The sequence below is a fragment of the Anabrus simplex genome, chromosome 8, assembly GCF_040414725.1.
Source record: "Anabrus simplex isolate iqAnaSimp1 chromosome 8, ASM4041472v1, whole genome shotgun sequence".
Taxonomy (NCBI): Eukaryota; Metazoa; Arthropoda; class Insecta; order Orthoptera; family Tettigoniidae; genus Anabrus; species Anabrus simplex.
This window is the reverse complement of record NC_090272.1, coordinates 65,856,972-65,877,332: the sequence shown is the minus strand read 5'-3', so window position 1 is coordinate 65,877,332 and position 20,361 is coordinate 65,856,972. Positions and strand designations below refer to the sequence as shown.

The 20,361-nt window shown below is 40.7% G+C and overlaps 1 protein-coding gene across 1 annotated transcript in view; it reads left to right on the top strand.

The window, feature by feature from the left end:
• Positions 1–20,361, top strand: part of LOC136878788 (charged multivesicular body protein 7) — a 268,004-nt gene that overhangs the window by 221,526 nt on the left and 26,117 nt on the right. Inside the window, exons 4-5 of the mRNA XM_067152259.2 lie at positions 14,365–14,484; positions 19,594–19,698. Coding sequence (XP_067008360.2) covers positions 14,365–14,484; positions 19,594–19,698 — 225 coding nt within the window. The remainder of the gene's footprint in view (positions 1–14,364; positions 14,485–19,593; positions 19,699–20,361) is intronic.

The following is a 20,361-nucleotide window of genomic DNA, read 5'->3' as shown; positions in this document are numbered from 1 at the left end:
TGCTGACGGACAATGCTTCTCTTTGCGAATGCCAGAATTTGGACGACCACAAGTGAGTGCAATCCATCCCTCACTTTACAGCGACACAAGCCTCCACTGCTGGCATAATGATCTAAAGAAAGTTATTGCATACGGACGTTGTTGGGCACTGGTTGTGTACGAAGGTCATTGACTGCAGAGCATTACGTCGATGAAATCCTGCGCCTCCATGTGCTATATTTCGTGGATGAGTGCCCAGGGGCCATTTTCCTGCGAGATAAAGCTCTCTTTCACACAGCTCAAGTTTTACCCAGAGTTTTTATTTCAACTCTTCTTTGGCCTCTAAACTGAAACAGTGAACACCCAATCCACCGCGAGCCAGCGCACAGGGAGCATTATTGTATCATAAATCCATCATACCCGACCCCGCAGGGAAACTGGACAAGGGTTAGCAACAGCTGGGCAACACACTGCTCGATCATAACAGCGCATATATCCGGACAGGGAACATTGAAGTCCGACGAGTCCCTTATTCTGCACCGCAAGTGGGTGGAACATTGTCCTGATCCAGTGATATCGTAACCTCTTGTTTCCGTTGTGCCATCGTACAAATAACATTTCAACTACTGTTGTATTTAGAAGGTGCTGGTGTGTCGGAATTTTACATTGAAATCGATTTAGCTGCACTCGTGCTGAGCAGCATATCGAGCAACGAGATTTCTCCTGCGAATTCTATCTGCCACCAGGTTTTCTGCCTCATCACAGTTGACACCAATCTGTGAAAGATTAGCGCCAGGTGTTGCGTGGCCTTCCTCTTCCTCTCTGTCCTCCTGAATGTATCCACATCAGTACAGTTTTGGGGATATTTTCATTATTCATCCATAGAACATGACCTGCTTTATCTCAGACTTCTTTCGGCAGTGATTTTGTGCAAGCTACGCAAGACCACTTCAGCGCAGGACTTCGTTCGTGATGAGGTTCCGGTAGCTTGATGAAAAACATTGAGCTTATGAGTTGACTTCGCTGGTACCGTCTCAAGTTTCACATTTTCATATAGAGCAGTGATGGCCAACTGGCGGTTCTGAGGAGTCTGAGGTTTACTTTTCAAAATCATAACTTCACCACTGCTTCGACATAGGATTCGTTTTTACTAGAACGCTTCAAAAATTTATAGTGTTTCACAGTAGACTGGACATTCTCACTGTATTAGGTATTTTAAAGCTTCAACCTGCAACAGTGGACACGAAGAAAGATCAAAGTAAGCGATCATCCCTCAACTTTCCTCTAATCGTGATGACGACACTGAACAGAAGATTGAAATAGTTTACAAGGATTGATTTATGATACAATAATGCCCCCTGCCCGCTGGCTCGCGGTGGATTGGGTGTTCACTGTTTCTTAACATTATTGCTGTTGTGAAAAAAGTTGACCGAGCGAGTTGGCCCCACTATCGGCAGCTCTGAAGATGGTTTTCCGTGGTTTCCCATTTTAACGCCAGGCAAATGCTGGGCCGACGCTTCCTTCCTACTCCTAGCCCTTTCATATCCCATCGTCGCCGTAAGACCTGTCTGTGTCGGTGCGACGTAAAGCGAATTGTAAACAAAGAAAAATATTAAAAACAGACATTTAAGATACAAGTCGGTTACTAATATTTGTTCGTGCAATAAAGGAAGCTATTTTTACCATTTTCAAAGAGTTGTTAAAAGAGTGTTGTTATACAACACGACTAAGGGCATTGGTAAGAATGTCATGGACGTATTCGATAGTTTAAAAAAGATGTTCTCTGTAGTTACAGATGGCACAAAATCAGTGATGGGGGACAGTAAATGGTTTCATTGGACTCTAGAGGTAGAATCAAAGTACTGTGCCTACTCTGCATTGTACCCTCATGTTCATAAAAACCAGAACACCTTGAAAGACTAGAGATAGGAAGTTCATATTCACAGGACATGTGCATTAGTATGTTCTGAAGAAATGATTAGCATTTGAACCAAGTTGGCCCTCAGGTTCAAGGTCCACATCGATATCTCCGTGCACCACCACCGACTGGTAAAATGTGCCTGCGGCTCTCGTTGTCTCTATAAACCAAAGGTAATGGATCAGTGTGACTTGAGCAGACGTTCAGGATGCCTCCCAGACGTATGCGAGAACCGTACTGTAAAATGAGTGAGTTTGAAAGAGGGCGAATTACTGGCATGAGAGAACGCGATGCAGCCATCCGGGCAATTGCTGCTCGTGCGGGGGGAAGTGTGTCGGCAGTGCAACGGGTGTGTACAGAATGGTTCACAGAAGGCCGTAGAACACGGCGAGATGGTCTAGTCGCAGCACCTAGAGCACCCCCCCGAGAAGATCGACACCTCATCCGAATGGCATTGCAGGACAGATCTGCGTCCTCCTCGGCTCTAGCTCAACAGTGGAACAGTGTAACACATCGTACACTATCAGGAGTGACAGTCCGTCGTCGTTTATTACGGTCTGGGGTACAGGCGCGTCGTCTACTTCTCCGCCTACCTTTCACTAATGTGCATAAGCATGCTTGACTGCAATGGTGTATAGAACGACGTCACTGGGGACAGGAATGACAGCAGATAGTGTTTTCGGACGAATCCAGGTTCTGTTTGTTTGAAAATGATGGCCGCATTTTGGTTCGCCGTAGACAGGTGGAGAGGCATCACATTGACTACATTCGCACAAGATATACAGCGCCAACTCAAGGCCTTATGATGTGGAGTGCTGTTGGGTACAACTACAAATCGCAGTTGGTGCATGTCCAGGGCACTGCGACCAGTTTGACCTACGTGAATGACATCCTACGACCCGTAGCCATACCCTTCCTGCACGACACCCCAGACGCCATATTTCAACAGGGCAGTGCGGGACCACATGTTGCTGCACGAACACGTGCCTCCTTTTTCGTCGTAGGATGTCAGACTGTTGCCCTGGCTCGCGCTATCGCCGGACTTGTCGCCAATTGAAAATGTGTGGCATGTGGTGAAACGACGGGTGCAGCGCTGTGACGCAATGCCATCCACCAAAGATGAACTGTGGAACCATGCCATGTGAATGCAGCGTGGATGGCTATACGCCAGGGCGCCATTCGCGCCTTATACGCGTCGATGCCATCACGCATGGAACAAGTTATTAGTACCCATGGAGGACCCAGTGCCTACTAGGCAACAGGATACATGCTGAACCTAGGTGACTGAAATGCTAATCGTTTCTGCAGAACATACTAATGAACATGTCCCCTGAATATGAACTTCCATACTCTAGTCTTTTAAGGTGTTCTGTTTTTTATGAACATGAATGTATTATACATCAAGAGGAAATGTGTGCAAAATTAATTAAACTATCTCCCACCAGGGCCACTGTCCTTAAAATCACTAATTTGATCAGAGAAGGAAGCCGTTCTCTCATTAAGAAATTGCTGTCCCTGCTGGAAGAAATGAATTATACCTACTGGGATCTGTTTATGGACAGTGAAGTAAGGTGGTTAAGCCACGGTAAATGTCTGCTACAATTCTTTGATTCTGTTTTGAAATTGTCACACTTCTTATTTCGAATTCTGTTCAACTGTAGAACGATCTTAGAAATGTCGGATTCCCAAGAAACCTGGCTTTTCTTCCGCCGATATCACTTCTTCTTATTTATTGTTTAACCCGCCTAGTTGGGGGGTTCACTGGATAGATGTTCACACTCTTGAGGTCTTTGTGTAGTATGTCGGTCCAACGTTGCTTAGGTCGTCTATTTGTTGTTCTGCCAATGATCTCTAGGTTGTAGCCCGTCTTGGCATTTTTGTCGGCTCCTGGTCGTAAAACGTGTCCAGACCATCAAAGAACTTCTCGTGGATTGGTTGCTTGTAAGTTTAATGATCTTTCAAATGCTTTTGTCTAGAACACGCTCAAAGACCTTCATAGTGTGACACAGCAGCCGCATTGGTCGATAATTAGAGGATGGTTGCCTAGTTGTACTTCCTCTTAAAACAATAATCACCACCACTACCACTTGGTCGATAATTAGCACACTCAGCTGGACTTCCTTTCTTTTTAAAGAGGGTATGGCGATGCTTCATTGCCAGTCAGTCGGGGTTCGTCCCTCTCTGACGACCTGGTTGAAGAGCTGCATCCTAACTGTGCGAATGCCGTAGTTCTGCTGGAAGATCATCTGGACCAGTCGCCTTTCCTGGCTTCATTTTCTTTATTTCTTCACTTTCTTCTTCTTTGACCTCCTCGACTTTTTTTCTCGGGCCCTTGGACAACAGAAGTGCTCGAAATTTCGCCAATATCACTCAACATCTGTATATCCTACATTTGCTATTGGAGGGAAAGAAGCAGACAATAAGTCAAATGGTCGGCTTTTTCTTTTTGTCATTTTCCGCAAAAATTTAGAATTATTTAGGTCTGCATTGGGGAAGAATAACATGCTACATACCCTTGGTCGTAAGAAACTATCGATGGAAGAGGCTTGGAATTTGGGTAATATGATGAATGTATTGAAGAATCGACTTTCAGAGTTCAACTGACGTTTTCAGTATTTTTTTAAAAAAAATCGCGCTGATATTTCGTTATTGAATAAACCACTGCATTTTTGATATCGTATCTCAGCCAAGTCATCTGCACTTAGAGCCTTGTGAATTTCAGTGTGATCCATCATCAACACATCTCAGTTTACCGGAGTTGACTTTTGGAAATTGCTCTTACCAGAACGTTGCCCATCGCTGCGAAATTGGGCTCTGTAACTCTGTTTTTGCGAGCATCTACATATGCGAAGTAACGTTTTCTTCACTGAAACAAGTAAAATCTATGAACAGGAACAGAGTTCCAGATTCCGTGTAATCAGGCTATTCTTCGACTGGCTACCCGCAATTAGGAGTGGATTTTAAACTACAGATTTCCCATATTGAGAAATCTCAATGATCATTAAACATTGTATGTAGAAGAATGCCAGTAACTATTTAAAGGTCATGCAAGTATATTTCACAATTTTTTTTTGCTCATTCCTGCAGAAAGATCATTTATTCTATTTAGTGGTGAGCAATGACAAATTTACAGGCATCTAACCTCAGGTTATTACATTATTATATCTACCTATATAACTTGCATGTGTCTTTCCGCGAGGATGAAAGAAAAGTTAATGCATGACCTGGCCCCTGGTGGATTTTTCTAAATTAAATTTGTCACTGGATAGATATTAAGTCGACCAGACCTGATAGAAAGCCATCGACATAATAATATAGACGCATAGAGCTGTAACTGGGCCGACCACCCAGATGTTAGGCACCTAACAACAAGCAAACAGAGCTGTAACTGTATAGTTGTGGAATGTGAAATTGACAGGTATATACAGCTCATTCGTAGGAAGTCTACGGTGATCATCCCAATTCTGGTATTGATATCGGCGGCTGCGTTCCTGTTATTTCAAATAATACTGCCGAAGTATGTCAATCGGTCAGCATCTTCCAGCTCATTCTGTTGTACTGCTGTGGCATCGGGTGCCTTCCTGCAATCTATATTACTTCGTCTTCTCAGTACTATATGTAGCCCCCACAAAACTGGTTATTCTATCTATATTGTTGGTCATCATCTGCTGCATATTTGCCCATATACAGGTCGCTAAGTTAACGCCGTGGTGTAGGGCAGCATGTCTGCCTTGGTTCACCCAGCAATTTTAATCGTGGACTGAGTCCTGTAACGGAATTCACACAGTCTGAGTCAATTGGGGAGCTGTCTTGTTTGAGAGGCTGAGGACTCTATCAAAAAAGCCAAGCAATACAGCTGAGAAAGTCTCCACGCAGCCGGTATGATACTCCAGTATTGGAAGCCATTTGCCTGAGCCCACAAACTTGAGCATCTGGATGTAATCGCTTAACAGTATACCGCACCTTTTTTTTTTCAAATGAATACACCTACTACTTTAGCTACACTCCCAAAAGTTATTGGTTCACTTTCATTATTGAACAAAATAACTTGTGCCGAATTATATTCCTGGTTGATATTTTTTCTTTCGGAAAGTTTGGTTCTGATGTTAAACGTGACGGTTTGTCACATATGAGAAGGTGCACAACATGGTGTCTGTTTACAGAGTTATTCTTGGTCTTCATTATTACATAATCCGTCTACGATTCTTATTTACGTTCGAAAGGTGCATACACCGTTTCACGGAGCAGGTTATGTTGTGAATTATCATTTTTTAACATGTGTTCGGGGCCGGAAGTGTTTTGTAACACAGATAAGTTAGTATGGGTAGTAATGCCGACGCATTTATTTACATTTATGAAATGCTTTTAAAGGCTAAGTACGTGTGCGAAGTGAAGAAGCGCGTCAGTCGCCTTTGTTGACGTGACGTGCCACGCAGGTCACGGATCTTCATACGGCTTACGCATCACTAATGAGTTGTATATGTAAGGATCCAGATATTATACTCCGAGTGTCAGTGTTTTCCTTGGGGCGTTACGTAGTTACTTTACTTAGTCGTAGGGTTGTCGTATGCTCCGAAAAATCGGGATTATTCTGCCAGAAATCTATAAAAATAATAAAAATTCCCATTTTGGAGTTGAGTGTGAACAGTCGAGAGAAGCGCGGTAGCAGACTCATCATTAGCTTCTTTCTCGATATTCTCTAAAATATGATTTCTCAGTTCCTACTTTTAACGGATTGAGATAAAATCAAGTGCAGGGAAATTCTAGATGTCTCTATTTTAATACTGGCAAGTTTCATGGAAAATGGATTAGCAGTTTTTGCGTTTATTCAATCCAAACCGACAGACAGACAGACAGACAGACAGACAGACAGACAGACAGACAAAACTTTCAAAAATGATTGAATCGTATCGGGATCATGTGTACTACATCTCAAAATTACAATAAAAACGAATGTACGGACGGACAGTGCATTCTTATTATATTAGTAAGGTAAAGGAGATCAGATTATGAATGAATGAAAACCTACAACCTGTTTTTCGGTCAATGACCGGGTCAGGGATGGGATGAATGAAGCCGAGGATATGAATTGTGCCGGCTGCCGAGGTCAGTCGCACTCCTCTGGGGCAATGATTAATGACTGACAGATGAAATGAAATGACAGTAGAGAGTGTTGCTGGAATGAAAGATGACATGGAAAACCGGAGTACCCGGAGAAAAACCTGTCCCGCCTCCGCTTTGCCCAGCACAAATCTCACATGGAGTGACTGGGATTTGAACCACGGTATCCAGCGGTCAGAGGCCGGCGTGCTGCCGCCTGAGCCACGGAGGCTCTTAAAGGAGATCAGCTTAATGATTCTTTATTATTTGGCCAGTCGGCAAGCTTGAAAGAATGAGACGGGGAGGAATTTGGCAGGTACAAAAATTACCAACCTAATGAAAGTGGGTGTCGTTCCTTCAATCATGCGAATCTGCCGAGCAGTTGTTGGAGCTACTGAAGTTTTATTTCTACATTGCTAGCCATAATGCTAACATGGAGAGGATATTTTCCCTCATGAACACTCAGTAGTTGGCGAGCTTAATAGATTAAAAGTGTCATCGATTAACGCAATCTTGTTATTACAGTTTAACACGAAACCTTCAATTGCAATTAATGTTATGACTGTATTTGGAAAGTAAGAACCTGCGGGGGTGTATAAAAATGTCTTAAAAATACGACTGATAGGTATATTAAATCATGTAAAGAATAAACTCTTTTATTTGTATTTGAACATAGGTTAGTGGCGGCTCGTGAAATCTGGTGATTGGGGTCCACACATTTAATTTTAAAAATTTACGACATTAATATAGCGTTTTTGGCATGAATATTAACTGGTCCCGAGTTAAATAAACTTAACATGAGAGGATAAAGATAAAATAAACACACACTGAAATGAAGTCGATGGTGTTCCTGCTGAATATTTGTAGCGAAAATAAATTTGATGTTTAAATAATCAAACCGTTACGGTGCCTTTACCAGATCGATCATGCGAAATGTTAAAAAGTGGAAACAGCCTTCCCAAAGCCTTAATTGCAATTTTTTTTCTTCTAATGGAGGACTTAAATAGTTTCCTGAGGAACTGCTAACACTGTTTTGCGCCATTATTTAACACGTGGTTTAGGCTGTTGCTGTTAGAAACACACGTAAAACATATTCCCGATAAAACCAGATTTCACGAGTAAACAGCAATCTGCAACACAGGAAAGCAGCGTTGTAACTACTGCCGGTAGTGAGAACAATTTCCTTAGAAATATTAATGAACGTAGATTTTCGTGGCTCATTATCATTTATTAAATACATATTATTCATGAATTAAAGCCACGTATATATATTTAACAAATTAAAAAAGGCCCAGCTTTCAGCCAGGTTTCATTGGTTTTCATCAGGGCAAATAGATATGAAGGACTGCTGCTGACAGTAAGCATATGAAGTCGACGATAATGTTGCTGTTGAATTTTTGTGGAGGAAATACATTTGATGTTTAAATAGTTTACAAGATCGGTCCTACGAAATGTTCAGAAGTGGAAATGGTCTTCGTAGTGACAGGGGATTCAGTAAACCATTGAACCGAATGAGAAGCCATGCCTGACACAGACTGTTACTGTATGGCAACCCTGTTTAGAAGTTTCTGTCCATATCTTCAAAAAATCTCTTGCTGCATCATTATCTACGAAAACTGTATCTGTAGGTGTTCAGAAACTAAATGCTATATAATTCTTTTGGTAGTTATCGGACTCTATTATCAACGAACTGTACCTCTTACGACTTATATAGTGAAGGTCTGAGCAACTACAGATGGAAATGAAGGCGAACATGGGTAGCCCTGACATTACAATTATCTTGATAACTTGATCAGAAGCTTAATGTAATGAACAGAGGATATGTCGATTCCGTCAGGATAACAAGTGAGATTCAGGAATGGTAAAATGATAATGCTGTATTTACTGGCATATGAGACTCCAGTTCTTTAAAGTAAAAACGAAGGGGTCTTATATGCGCATATTTAAAACAAATCGTAGTCAGTAATCCATAACACGTAATGAAAATGAAAACCTACAACCTGTTATCCAGTCATTGACCGAGTCAGGGATGTAATGAATGAATCATATATAGGCTATTAGTACGATGAGGTCGCCACTCCCAAAGTGATTTATCAATGACTGATAGATGCTATGAAATGAGAATGGAGAGTGTTGCTGGAATGAAAGACGACAAGGAAAACCGGAGTACCCGGAGAAAAACCTGCCCCGCCTCCGTTTTGTCCAGCACAAATCTCACATGGAGTGACCGGGATTTGAACCATGGTATCCGGCGGTGAGGGGCCGACGCACTGCCGTCTGAGCCACGGAGGCTACCCATAACACGTAATATGGTGCTTAAAAATACATTGCAAGACAATTTATTTGCTATTCCACGTAAAGAATGCTGTTATAAGTCAAGGTAAACATGCGACATACGGTAATTTTATGTGCGAGGTCGGCGTTTAATAAGTGAAAACTAATGTTAGTGATATTTTTTCTTTACAAAATTAAACACATTTAACAAATAAAATATTCGATTCACAGAATATGTCAGCCAGACTGAGGGTCTCAGGCTCAAAGCCCTTGCTTTCTCATGGGTTCGTCCATAGTGCCGTACTCACCTATTCCAGGCGCATCAAATGTCGTAGATTTAAAAGAAAACCTGCATGACAAAATTTCCGGCGCCTTCGTGGCTCCGAAAACCAAATAGTTGTTAGTGGAACGTAAAGTCAGTAACTTTATTATTAAGTATACGGCCTAAGAGAGCGGAAGAACTAATCATACTGTTTGCCTTCTGGCATTGCTTTCAACCAGATGTAAGAAATTCAGCTTTTCTACCGGGCGAGTTGGCCGTGCGGTTAGGGACGCGTGGCTGTGAGCTTGTATCCGGGAGATAGTGGGTTCGAATCCCACTGTCGGCAGCCCTGAAGATGGTTTTCCGTGGTTTCCTCATTTTCACACCAGGCAAATGCTGGGGATGTACCTTAATTAAGGCCACGGCCGCTTCTTTCCAAATCCTAGGCCTTTTCTGTCTCATGGTCGCCATAAGACCTATCTGTGTCGGTGCAACGTAAAGACACTAGCATCTTCAATTTTTTCTTCCTTTCAAGGGAGGAATAGTCATTTCGTAATTGTTTGTAAGATTATTATTTTAAAGGACAAGAATGGTGTTTCATTTAGGAGGTTCCAATATGCAGGTAGAGAGCCCATCTATATGAAGAAGGCAGAGTGTGAAGATTGTACACCCGTGATCTTGGGATCTGGAAGCCGACACTACCACGGATCCACAGAGGGAGCTTATTAAAGGTCGACAGAAGTGGATGAACTGGGATTGATAGAGAAGAGAGCCCTTCTACTGTATGTGAAGCAGGCAGAGTATAAAGATCGTTATCCGCCTCTCTCAACCTTTGACAAGCTCTCTCTGTGGATCTGTGGTAGTGTTGGCTTCCAGATCTCAAGATCACTGGTTTACAAACCCGACAGAGGTAGTCGGATTTTTAAAGGGCGGAAAAAAAATTCACTCGGCACTCCATATCGTACGACGTCGGCATGTAAAAGATCTCTGATGACACATTCGATGTTTACCCGACAATAGAGGTCCAGATTTTCTATCTCGATGCGGGAAGTGTAGGAAAAAAAAAAAAAGATAAATACAGGGAAAGATAAGAGACAAAAAATATTAAGATCAGTACAGATGGTAAAAAACTAGGAACACAGGAGCTCTTTTTCTCCTTCTTTGAGGCAGGAAGAGGGCTCAAAAGGTAATGCTGAGTTATTTTAGCGCTGTATACTAAAAATCTGTACGACGTGAACTCTTTAAACCTTGCATAATCAAATACGTGGGCTATTTCTTATAAGGACCGTTTGCCTATAAAATAAGAACTGTTACATTGTATTAGTTAATTTCTTCATTCCATTTTTTGGAAGTGTGGGGCAAGTTATTGTAGACCCTCGTTGTAGAAGTCTGCCGCTTGCAGGGAAACCAATTTCTGAATCGTTTTCGTTTCGTCGTGGGTGTGAAAATGCTTGGCCGTCGGGGAACTTCGTCACATACAGAAAGAGATGGCCATCTCTTGGAGCAAGATCATGGCTTTAGAGAGGGTGGTGGAACTGCCGCCAACAATTGTTCCTCGCTACGTCAAATGTTTGGACAAATACAGTAGAGACAATACGCGACACTCTGCGAGACATCGAGGGACAGCGATTAGAGCTCTGTCTAGCGGAGTGACCTGGGAGTTACGGATTCTGTCATAAGAGCACGTGTATTTGTTTGTGAAGTTTTTGGCGTTATTTATGCGTTTGAATTAAGTTGACATAAGTAAATCGTAGTGTGTGTCATTCCTTTACATCTCTTCTCAATATGAGTGGAAAGATATATGCTGTGTTTGGCTGCAATGACTATGAATTGCAGAAGGATTTGCGGTCTTTCTTCCGTTTCCCTCGTGACAAGAAAATGTAAGTAAATATTGTGTTTGCATAGATATTCTTCCAGTTACAGAGATAATTGTATAGTACTTCCAACATTTCTGACCTGCGTGATCCATATTTTAACTGGTTTAAAATATAATCTTATTTTATTGTATAGTGCAGCAGTTAAACTTCAATATCAATGTGTTGTTGTAAGTGTGATCTGTGGGTTTTGATTTAATTCAAGAAAGCGCATATGCATATGTGTGTGGCTGGTTGTGTTCCAAGTTACCCCATTTGGAATGCCGTAATGCATTATCAAGCACTGAAGAAAATATGGATGATTTAAGAAATGTACATATTTTGTTGAAACAATATGACGATGCAAATGGTGTTGAAATTAAGTCAACACATAGAAGATGACTTTGAAAGTCGGAAAATTACAGGAGCTGCATTTATAGATCTCTCGGCAGCATATGATACTGTTAATCACCAAATTCTCCTTGAAAAGGTATACAGCATGACAAAGGACTTCCATCTGACTTGTGCCATTAGAAACCTACTTCAAAATTGAAGTTTCTTCGTTGAGTTCCAGGGAAAAAGAAGCAGGTGGAAGATACAGAAGAACGGACTACCTTAGGGAAGCATGTTGGCACCAATGCTTTTCAATATTTACACAAATGATCAGCCTCTTCCTGCCAGGACGAATAGTTTCATCTATGCTGATGATTGTGTCATCACTTCTCAGGGGGATAACTTCGAGGCGATTGAACAAACATTGTCCACAGCTCTAGACACTCTTGCTGGCTATTACAAGAAGAATCAACTAACACCAAACCCAGCTAAGACGCAAACCTGTGTTTTCCATCTAAACAACAGAGAAGCTTCCCGAACTCTGAAGGTCACTTGGCAAGGCATAGCATTACAACACAATCCTACCCCAAAGTACCTCGGAGTCGCTCTGGATCATGCCTTAATCTACAGAAAACATTGTTTGAACATCAAGCAGAAAGTGGCTGCTAGAAACAATATTGTGTGGAAGCTGACTGGAACATCTTGGGGAGCATAACCAGACACAGTGAGGACATCTGCCCTTTCGCTCTGCTATTCCGCAGCTGAATACGCATGCCCGGTGTGGTACAAATCTTGCCATACCAAAGCAGTTGATGTATCACTCAACGAAACCTGCCGCATTATTACTGGATGTTTGAGACCTACACCTTTGGAAAAAGTGCATTGCCTTGCAGGGATAGCACCTCCCGATATTCGCCATGAAGTGGCAGCCAAGAAAGAAAAGAGAAAGGTGTTGACATCAGAAGCACACCCTGTGTTTGGATATGAGCCACCATGCCAGTGGCTTAAGTCTAGGAAAAGCTTCTTGAGAGTAACCGAAACACTTGCAGGAACAGCGCAGCAAGCAAGAATTCAAGAATGGCACATCAGGAGTCAACATACGTGGATCAGTCAATGGATGACCCCAAAAGAGGAACTTCCTCCTGGCCATGCCACAGATTGGGTGAATTGGAGAGCACTGAACAGACTGCGCTCTGGTGTTACGCGGTGCAGGGTAAACCAGAAGAAATGGGGTTTCGAAGTGGACAGTACCTTGTGTGTATGTGGAGAAGAGCAGACCACAGCCCATTTGCTGCAATGCAGTTCATGCCCATTCAGCTGCACAACAGAAGACCTGGTTAAAGCGAAGCCAAATGCACTTGATGTTGCAAGGTTTTGGGCTCACATAGTTTAATGTGTCTCTTCGCCATTGGAGTATTTATATTATGTTTTTTTCCTTATTTTTAATTATAAACTTATGTATGCTTCTGACACGATATAAATAAAATACGATGCAAATTTGCTTTACCCCAATGTAATGGCAAGTATTCTTTATAGGGAAATTTTGAATGTTCTTGAGGGTAAATTTATAGATTTTCTTTCTGTTAGTAGGCTTCAAGTTAAAAGGAAAATTGTCCAGCTCTTAAATATAAATTCATTGATTCATGTGTGTAAGGAATGTGCCGATATTTTTATTGACAAGTGTCTTAATGTGATGATTCAACGCTTTTAAATGAGAAAAACGACAAATCTAGCCGTGAAAGTTCAGGTAGGAATACTAAAGCTAAAAAAGTAATGCATAAATGAAAGATCAAGCCCTTTCACAGCAGTCCATTTCACATCTTGGTTATATGTCTAATTTCAGTCTTTAAATAATAACCTGTCAAATAAATTTTCATTTATTTATCCAGAATTGCTTTAGCAACTTTGAAGTTAATATCTTAGTAACACTTTCTTTCTAGACATAATTTATTTATCCATTTACGTATATGCATTTCCATTGATATTTCAATTTAGCGCTAATTTTCAGGTCACGCCACTAGAAGCGCCACTTGCGCTCCCATTTTAACAAGGCTAAATCTGGAAGTATCGTGTATTGTCTGTACTGTATTTGGTTCGAATACGCACAAAATTACGTAAAAAAGAAGCTAAAGGAATGCAGAAAGGCATACAAAAGGAATTAACCAATTATATATCATTATTCTTATTTTATGACAAACGGTCCTTTATGGAATGTGACCGGATAATTAGAGCACTGGCTTTCTTAGTCCCAGGGTGGTAGATTCGATATCGGCTTAGTCCGTATTTGAGGGTATTCGAATAAGCCAGTGCATGTAGGCCCTAAAACAACTTTTGTGGAACAAAATTCTCAGCACCTTGGTGGCGTCGATGGAAACCGTAGAAGTGGTTAGTGGGACATACCAGTAGTGGAAGGTGAAGATGTGGTTATAAAAATTCTGTATTCCTCAGTAAATTATTTTTATTTATGTCTTGGAGTATTGCTTAAATGTAAAATATAAATTTCTCAAAATGCATTGTCCCTGTTTTTATAATACTGACAATTGAAGAGTAAATCCCATTTATTGAACAAGTATATTTTAGAAAAGTGACCAGATATATATGTTGCATTGTCGTATAATGTATACTATTTGTCCTTTTCTTTATAGGCAAGAAGTTGTCTACGTAAGAAGCAGAAGCTGGAAAAATGTGCAGAGAAGAGAGCTTCAGCACTCGATAATGTTCAGATGATGCTGAGCCATTTGAATGAGGCACAGGCAGATTCGACGGTACTGTATTTTCCACTTTCTTTGAAATCATTTAAGAAAAGGCTAGGAAAACAACAGATAGGGAATCTGCCACCTGGGCAACTGCCCTAAATGCAGATCAGTATTGATTGATTTCATCTATTTAATGAAATCTCTGAATAGCATTTCCAGTATATTAGTATTATTTTTATGACTAGGACTACCATAGGACTACAACTTTGACATTTTGACAACCTTTACCTTAGAAATGGGACTTTCTAGGTAATAAATGAAGATGGTTCAGCTATGGTTCCTTCATGAACCATGTATATTTTTCTGAGGATACAGTTTTATCTATGATGCTTCATCTTTTTTTTTTTTTTTTTTTTTTTTTTTTTCTTAGGCCTAGATGATAAAAATCACTAGTGTAAATCTCAGTTAAATTTAATTTTCAGCTAATATTTCACACATTCCATCATCAAACGCCCTCTTTCTTTTCTTGAAAGGTTCTTCATAAGTGAAAGACTCTTTCTACCCATGTTAATGTTACAAACCCAACATATATAATCCATAGTTTTGAGGAGAGTTGGAGTATTAAGATCAGAGTCTTTGAAGAAAGTGAAAATTCTGACCAATTTCTGTGGGAATTCATCCATTTTTGTCATGTTTTGGATGAAGGAGCTTATAAACTGAAAACACTTCATTGAACAAAAAGTCTATATTGGATTTTAACTTACAATTAACTTTCAAATTGAAGTTATCGACTGAAGTTTCAACCTCTGTGGACTGTTTACATATTGCTACAAAATATATAAATAGATTGTTTTAAGTTGTCCAGATTTTCACGAGGAAAATTTAGGACACATGGCAAATATATCAATTTGCACACAGATGTGAAATCATATGACAGTAAACGAGGACATGTGGTAGCCCTATTTATGGCCGTTGGTATCTAAGAATGTTGTATGGTATATTGTTGAATATTATTGAATATAGGAGTCTTTCTGATCCAAGATATTTGAACTTGTTGGTCATCATCAGTGGTTCTCCAGCAAGAAAGGCAGTGTTGTGTGAGCGCGCTTCCCCAGGCTGTGCAGAGTTGAAGAACATTTACTCCTGTGACTTATTTTTAATCCATTTACCTCTAGTATGACTCGCCATCATATTATTTTTAATCCATTTACCTCTAGTATGACTCGCCATCATACCAAGACTGCCTGAACCTCCTGACATGACTCACAAACCAAAACAATATTGTCTGCGTAAAATATGGACACCGGTAGGTCTGTCAACACTTACATCAACTAGGAAACTGTCTGAAATACCTGCAGTGGCATTCACCATAGTAGACATCAGGAACTTTTTAATGTTGTAGTGCTGCCCAGACAGTATCTCTAGGAAAGTGATCAAAGGACTTCTCCAGATCAATGAATACTATGTGGAGGTCTTTACACAGTTCATGGTGTTTCTCAGTCAAGATTCGCAGAGTCTGATGATGCAGTCTCCTATGATGCGCTCGCAGATTTTGAATATGTGTGAAGTAAGTTTTATGCCTCGGTAATTCTCACATTCTCAGACATCACCCTTTTGCTTGTAGATGGGCACAAGGAAGCTTTGAAGGAACAGTGCTGGCATTGGAAATCCATCGAGGATTATGTTGAACAATTTCGTCAACCATTCTCTTCCTTTGGCACATAGGACTTTCCATAGTTCAGCTGGAATATCATCAAGGCCAAATGCTTTGCAGTTCTTCATCTTTGACACAGGTACTGCAATGTTAGAAAAGGTGACTTCAGGCACAGGCCCCTCAACTGGACACTGCGAAGCTGCTCTGTCCCATGGAAACTCCTCATTTAGTAACCCTCAACATACTTCTTCAGACGGTTGTTAATGGAATTATTGTTAGTCAGTAATGTTCCCCGGTCGTCATGGATATATTTGGTGGCGACAGTATCCCTGGATTATTTTTTGCGCTGAGCTGCGACCTTGCAGATCTGCTGCATACCCTCTGGTGTCTCCAAATCATTATAGAGGCCTTGCTGCGCTTCACTTTTAGCTATTGCTATGACTCTCTTGGCCTTCTTTTTGACGGCCTTATATTCTGCCTTTATGTCTTATCCATTTGGGTTGTCTTTTTCTTTCCACCATGCTTTAAACTCAGTCTTTTTCCTCTTCATTGCCTCCTGGACATTATATTTCCATCACCAGGTGCATTTTCAGTCTGCCATTAGAAACTTCAGGAATCTCTTCCACATTTGATCTGGGGTGTCGTCATTCCCCTGCATGTCCTGGACAATATAAGCCCTAATAGCATCAATGATGTCATCTTTATCTCATAGCTTAACGGCCTTATATTCTGCCTTTATGTCTTATCCATTTGGGTTGTCTTTTTCTTTCCACCATGCTTTAAACTCAGTCTTTTTCCTCTTCATTGCCTCCTGGACATTATATTTCCATCACCAGGTGCATTTTCAGTCTGCCATTAGAAACTTCAGGAATCTCTTCCACATTTGATCTGGGGTGTCGTCATTCCCCTGCATGTCCTGGACAATATAAGCCCTAATAGCATCAATGATGTCATCTTTATCTCATAGCTTAAACCACTTAATCTTCGTAGTTGATCTGACTCCGTTGTTTAACAGACACTGTAGCAGAAGCTCGCTGATCAAAAGCCCATGTTGAGACATCAGAGGCTCTCCTGGGATGACCTTGCAGACAACAAACTGTCTCAGCAGATCACAGTTGCAGAGAATATAGTCATGTTGCATACATATGACACACTCTTCCACTCTTATCTTATATCATTGATGAGGTCTTTACTTATGTGATGAGGTGCTCATCCTCCTTCTGAAAGTATGTATTGACTTCATCTAGATTGTATCCTGAGGCAAATTGGAGGATCTCTTCACCCTGGTCGTTCCTCATTCCGTAATCAAAGCCTCCATGACATTCTGAATAATCCTCGCCAGTCTGTCCAACATGATCATTAAGGTCACCCAACACAATTTTGTTCTTTTCATGTGGCAGCTATTGCAGTAGATGATCATAGTCCTCCCAGAATTTTTGTTTGGTGATTCCATCATAGCCAGCCTGCAGCATGTATGCAGAACACATTCAGATGGACGGTTGGTGATCCATGTGACTGAAATCAGTCTTCTGATAAGATGGTTGGCGAGGATGATTCCTACACCATTTCTTACATGGGTGTTGCCATTGTAGAAGAGTTTGTAGCCATGATGGCTTTTCCTCCACTCCACTTTGTCTCCTGTACAGCTGCGATGTCCAGTCAGCATCTGCTAGTTTGTGGGCTTTTCCGGTGAATGTGCCAAAGTTCCACGTGCAAATTCTCAACTTTGGCAACGTATTTCCCGCTTCCCACCTGGGGGCAGGTGTCCGAGCTTTTACCTCAGTTTTTTGGGAAGGCAACGTATATTTGGCCTTGCTTTTGTGGGGAGGTAACCTATCTATAGCCTCGCTTTTTCAGGGAGGCAACCTATCAGTTATATTTCTACAAATATGTCGTACTCTCATGGTCAGGATGGTTTGGAAAAATGTTTTACAGCTGGTTGCCACCTGACGCCAAGGCAGATTAGTCTTGCTGACCGAGACCTGGCTGCTGCCCTTTACTCTATTGTCAAGTTTATCCACCACCAGTCCTACTGCTGATACTGGCAGTCAGCAGATTCCTCTCCACCCGAAGCCGTTAGCGCACTTAAAAAGTCAGGTTATTTACCACCATCAAATACTTGGCATTGAGTCGTTGCCTGTATGGTCTATTCCATTTCCATTGCGAGTATTTATAAGTAGCATTTTCATGAATTTTCTGAATTAAGTACTCGAAAGAATTTTCTGGTAAATAAGAAAAAGGTCCATTACACTGTAGTGTCAGAGTTGTGAATGTATATTTAAAAAGCTTCATTATATTAAAAGTTTTGTAAGTATTATTTTTCACTAAGAAGAACTTATAAAAATCACAAGCCTAGTTTAATTCTGTGTAATAAGTAGTTCAGATTGTTTCCCTTGAATTATGTGTAAACTAATTTCTACCTTATTCTGTAGAAATATTAATGATAATCATATGGCCTCAGCTACTGTGTGCAGGCGTTTTTATTTGGTACCATTTAGGCTGCCTGTATGCCAATTTTTTCATTCCCTTTTACTCTACCAGATTACAGAGAAATGGATATCTGTTGGGCAATCTATGACTGAGTTTTGATTAATTTTATTAGGTAAGCACCAAATTTGTCAGCAGAAATCTTTTAGAGACTGACATCATATTACGTGGAGTGCCAAATGGACTTTTCTTCCGTCCTTCAAAAATCTGACTACCTCTGCAGTGTTTGAACTCATGATTTCGGAATCCCAAGACCAATAGTCTACTACTGATTCCATTATTTATTTAGGCAGATAAGATTATGAGAAAGCATTTGACCAATGAGCCTGGAACAGAGTATTTCCATTACTGGAGAAGATTGGTTGCCCAAAGAATGAAACCACACTGGTGACAGAACTGTACAAGAGGCAAAAAGTGGGAGCAGGATCAGCAGGAGCTACTTGGGCCATGTAGTGTATAGTTTTCTTTCTCTTTGTTGTGGCTTCTATACAGCAGATGAGTTCTACTTAGGACTTTGCTACATTGTTCTAAAGCGTATATTAAATATTATCTTGACTGCAGCTGGGCCAGGGTAAATATGATTCTTATCCATTTTATTCTATCTCATCCTTCATCATCACGTTCCAGACAAGATCCCTATTACCGGGCGAGTTGGCCGTGCGGTGAGGGGCATGCAGCTGTGAGCTTGCATCCGGGAGATAGTGGGTTCGAATCCCACTGTCAGCAGCCCTGAAGATGGTTTTCCATGGTTTCCCATTTTCACACCAGGCAAATGCTGGTGCCGTACCTTAACTAAGGCCACAGCCACTTCCTTGCCACTCCTAGGCCTTTCCTATCCCATTGTCGCCATAAGACCTATCTGTGTCGGTGCGACGTAAAGCAAATTGTGTAAGATCCCTAATCCTTATTCCATCGCTAATCATAATTTGGATATTCCTTATCCTTTATTTCTTTCATTAGTTTATAACATTACAATTTTAAAGAATTTCTTCTGCAACTGGATAAGTTTGTTATTAAAATTGTCTTTACTTTTACAGATTCTTAAATCCTATCAAAATGCAGTGAATGCTCTCAAGAGTACTTTCAAGGAAGGAAACCTTACAGAGGACACTGTTTCCAACACAATGAATCAAGTTCAAGAGGTAGGTAGTAGAGTCCTGTATGGCCAAGTATGAAAACTATAGATTAAATGAAATAGTCTGACGCTCGACTATATTGACTGCCAAACGTTTCTGCGAAGCGATATTGTATACTACAACCATGTATGGGATATCTAGGGATGACTCTGTTTATCTTCGGTCCTTTCTGACTCCCCTTCTTTGCCGTAAAATCATACCACAAAAATGAAAAACGGCAACAACTTAGTCATACGGGATGGTGTTTTTTCTGCTTTAATTGCCATTTTAACTGAGGAAATTATTATACACTTGACTTCAATTATTATAATTATTTTTGTTAACAGGATGAGAATATTCTGAGAATTATTTAAATAATTCAGAACAAGAATAGATTCCCTCCTTTTATAGCATTAATATTACAGTTAAGAGATGAATTGCAAATGCCTACGAACATAATCTATATCAGGGATGGCAAACCTTTGCTGACTAGCGTGTCAGTTAAGGTCTTGTTTATTATTTTACTGTCTAGTGTGCCATTGATTAATTTCCATTAAAATCATAATAAAATCCATCATTTGCCTTCATTTAGGTATCGGATTCCATTACATTTAAATGCATTCTACTGAATATTTCATTATTTTATTTTGCAAACATCACTGAAAATTACATTTTCAAATGGGTAAATTT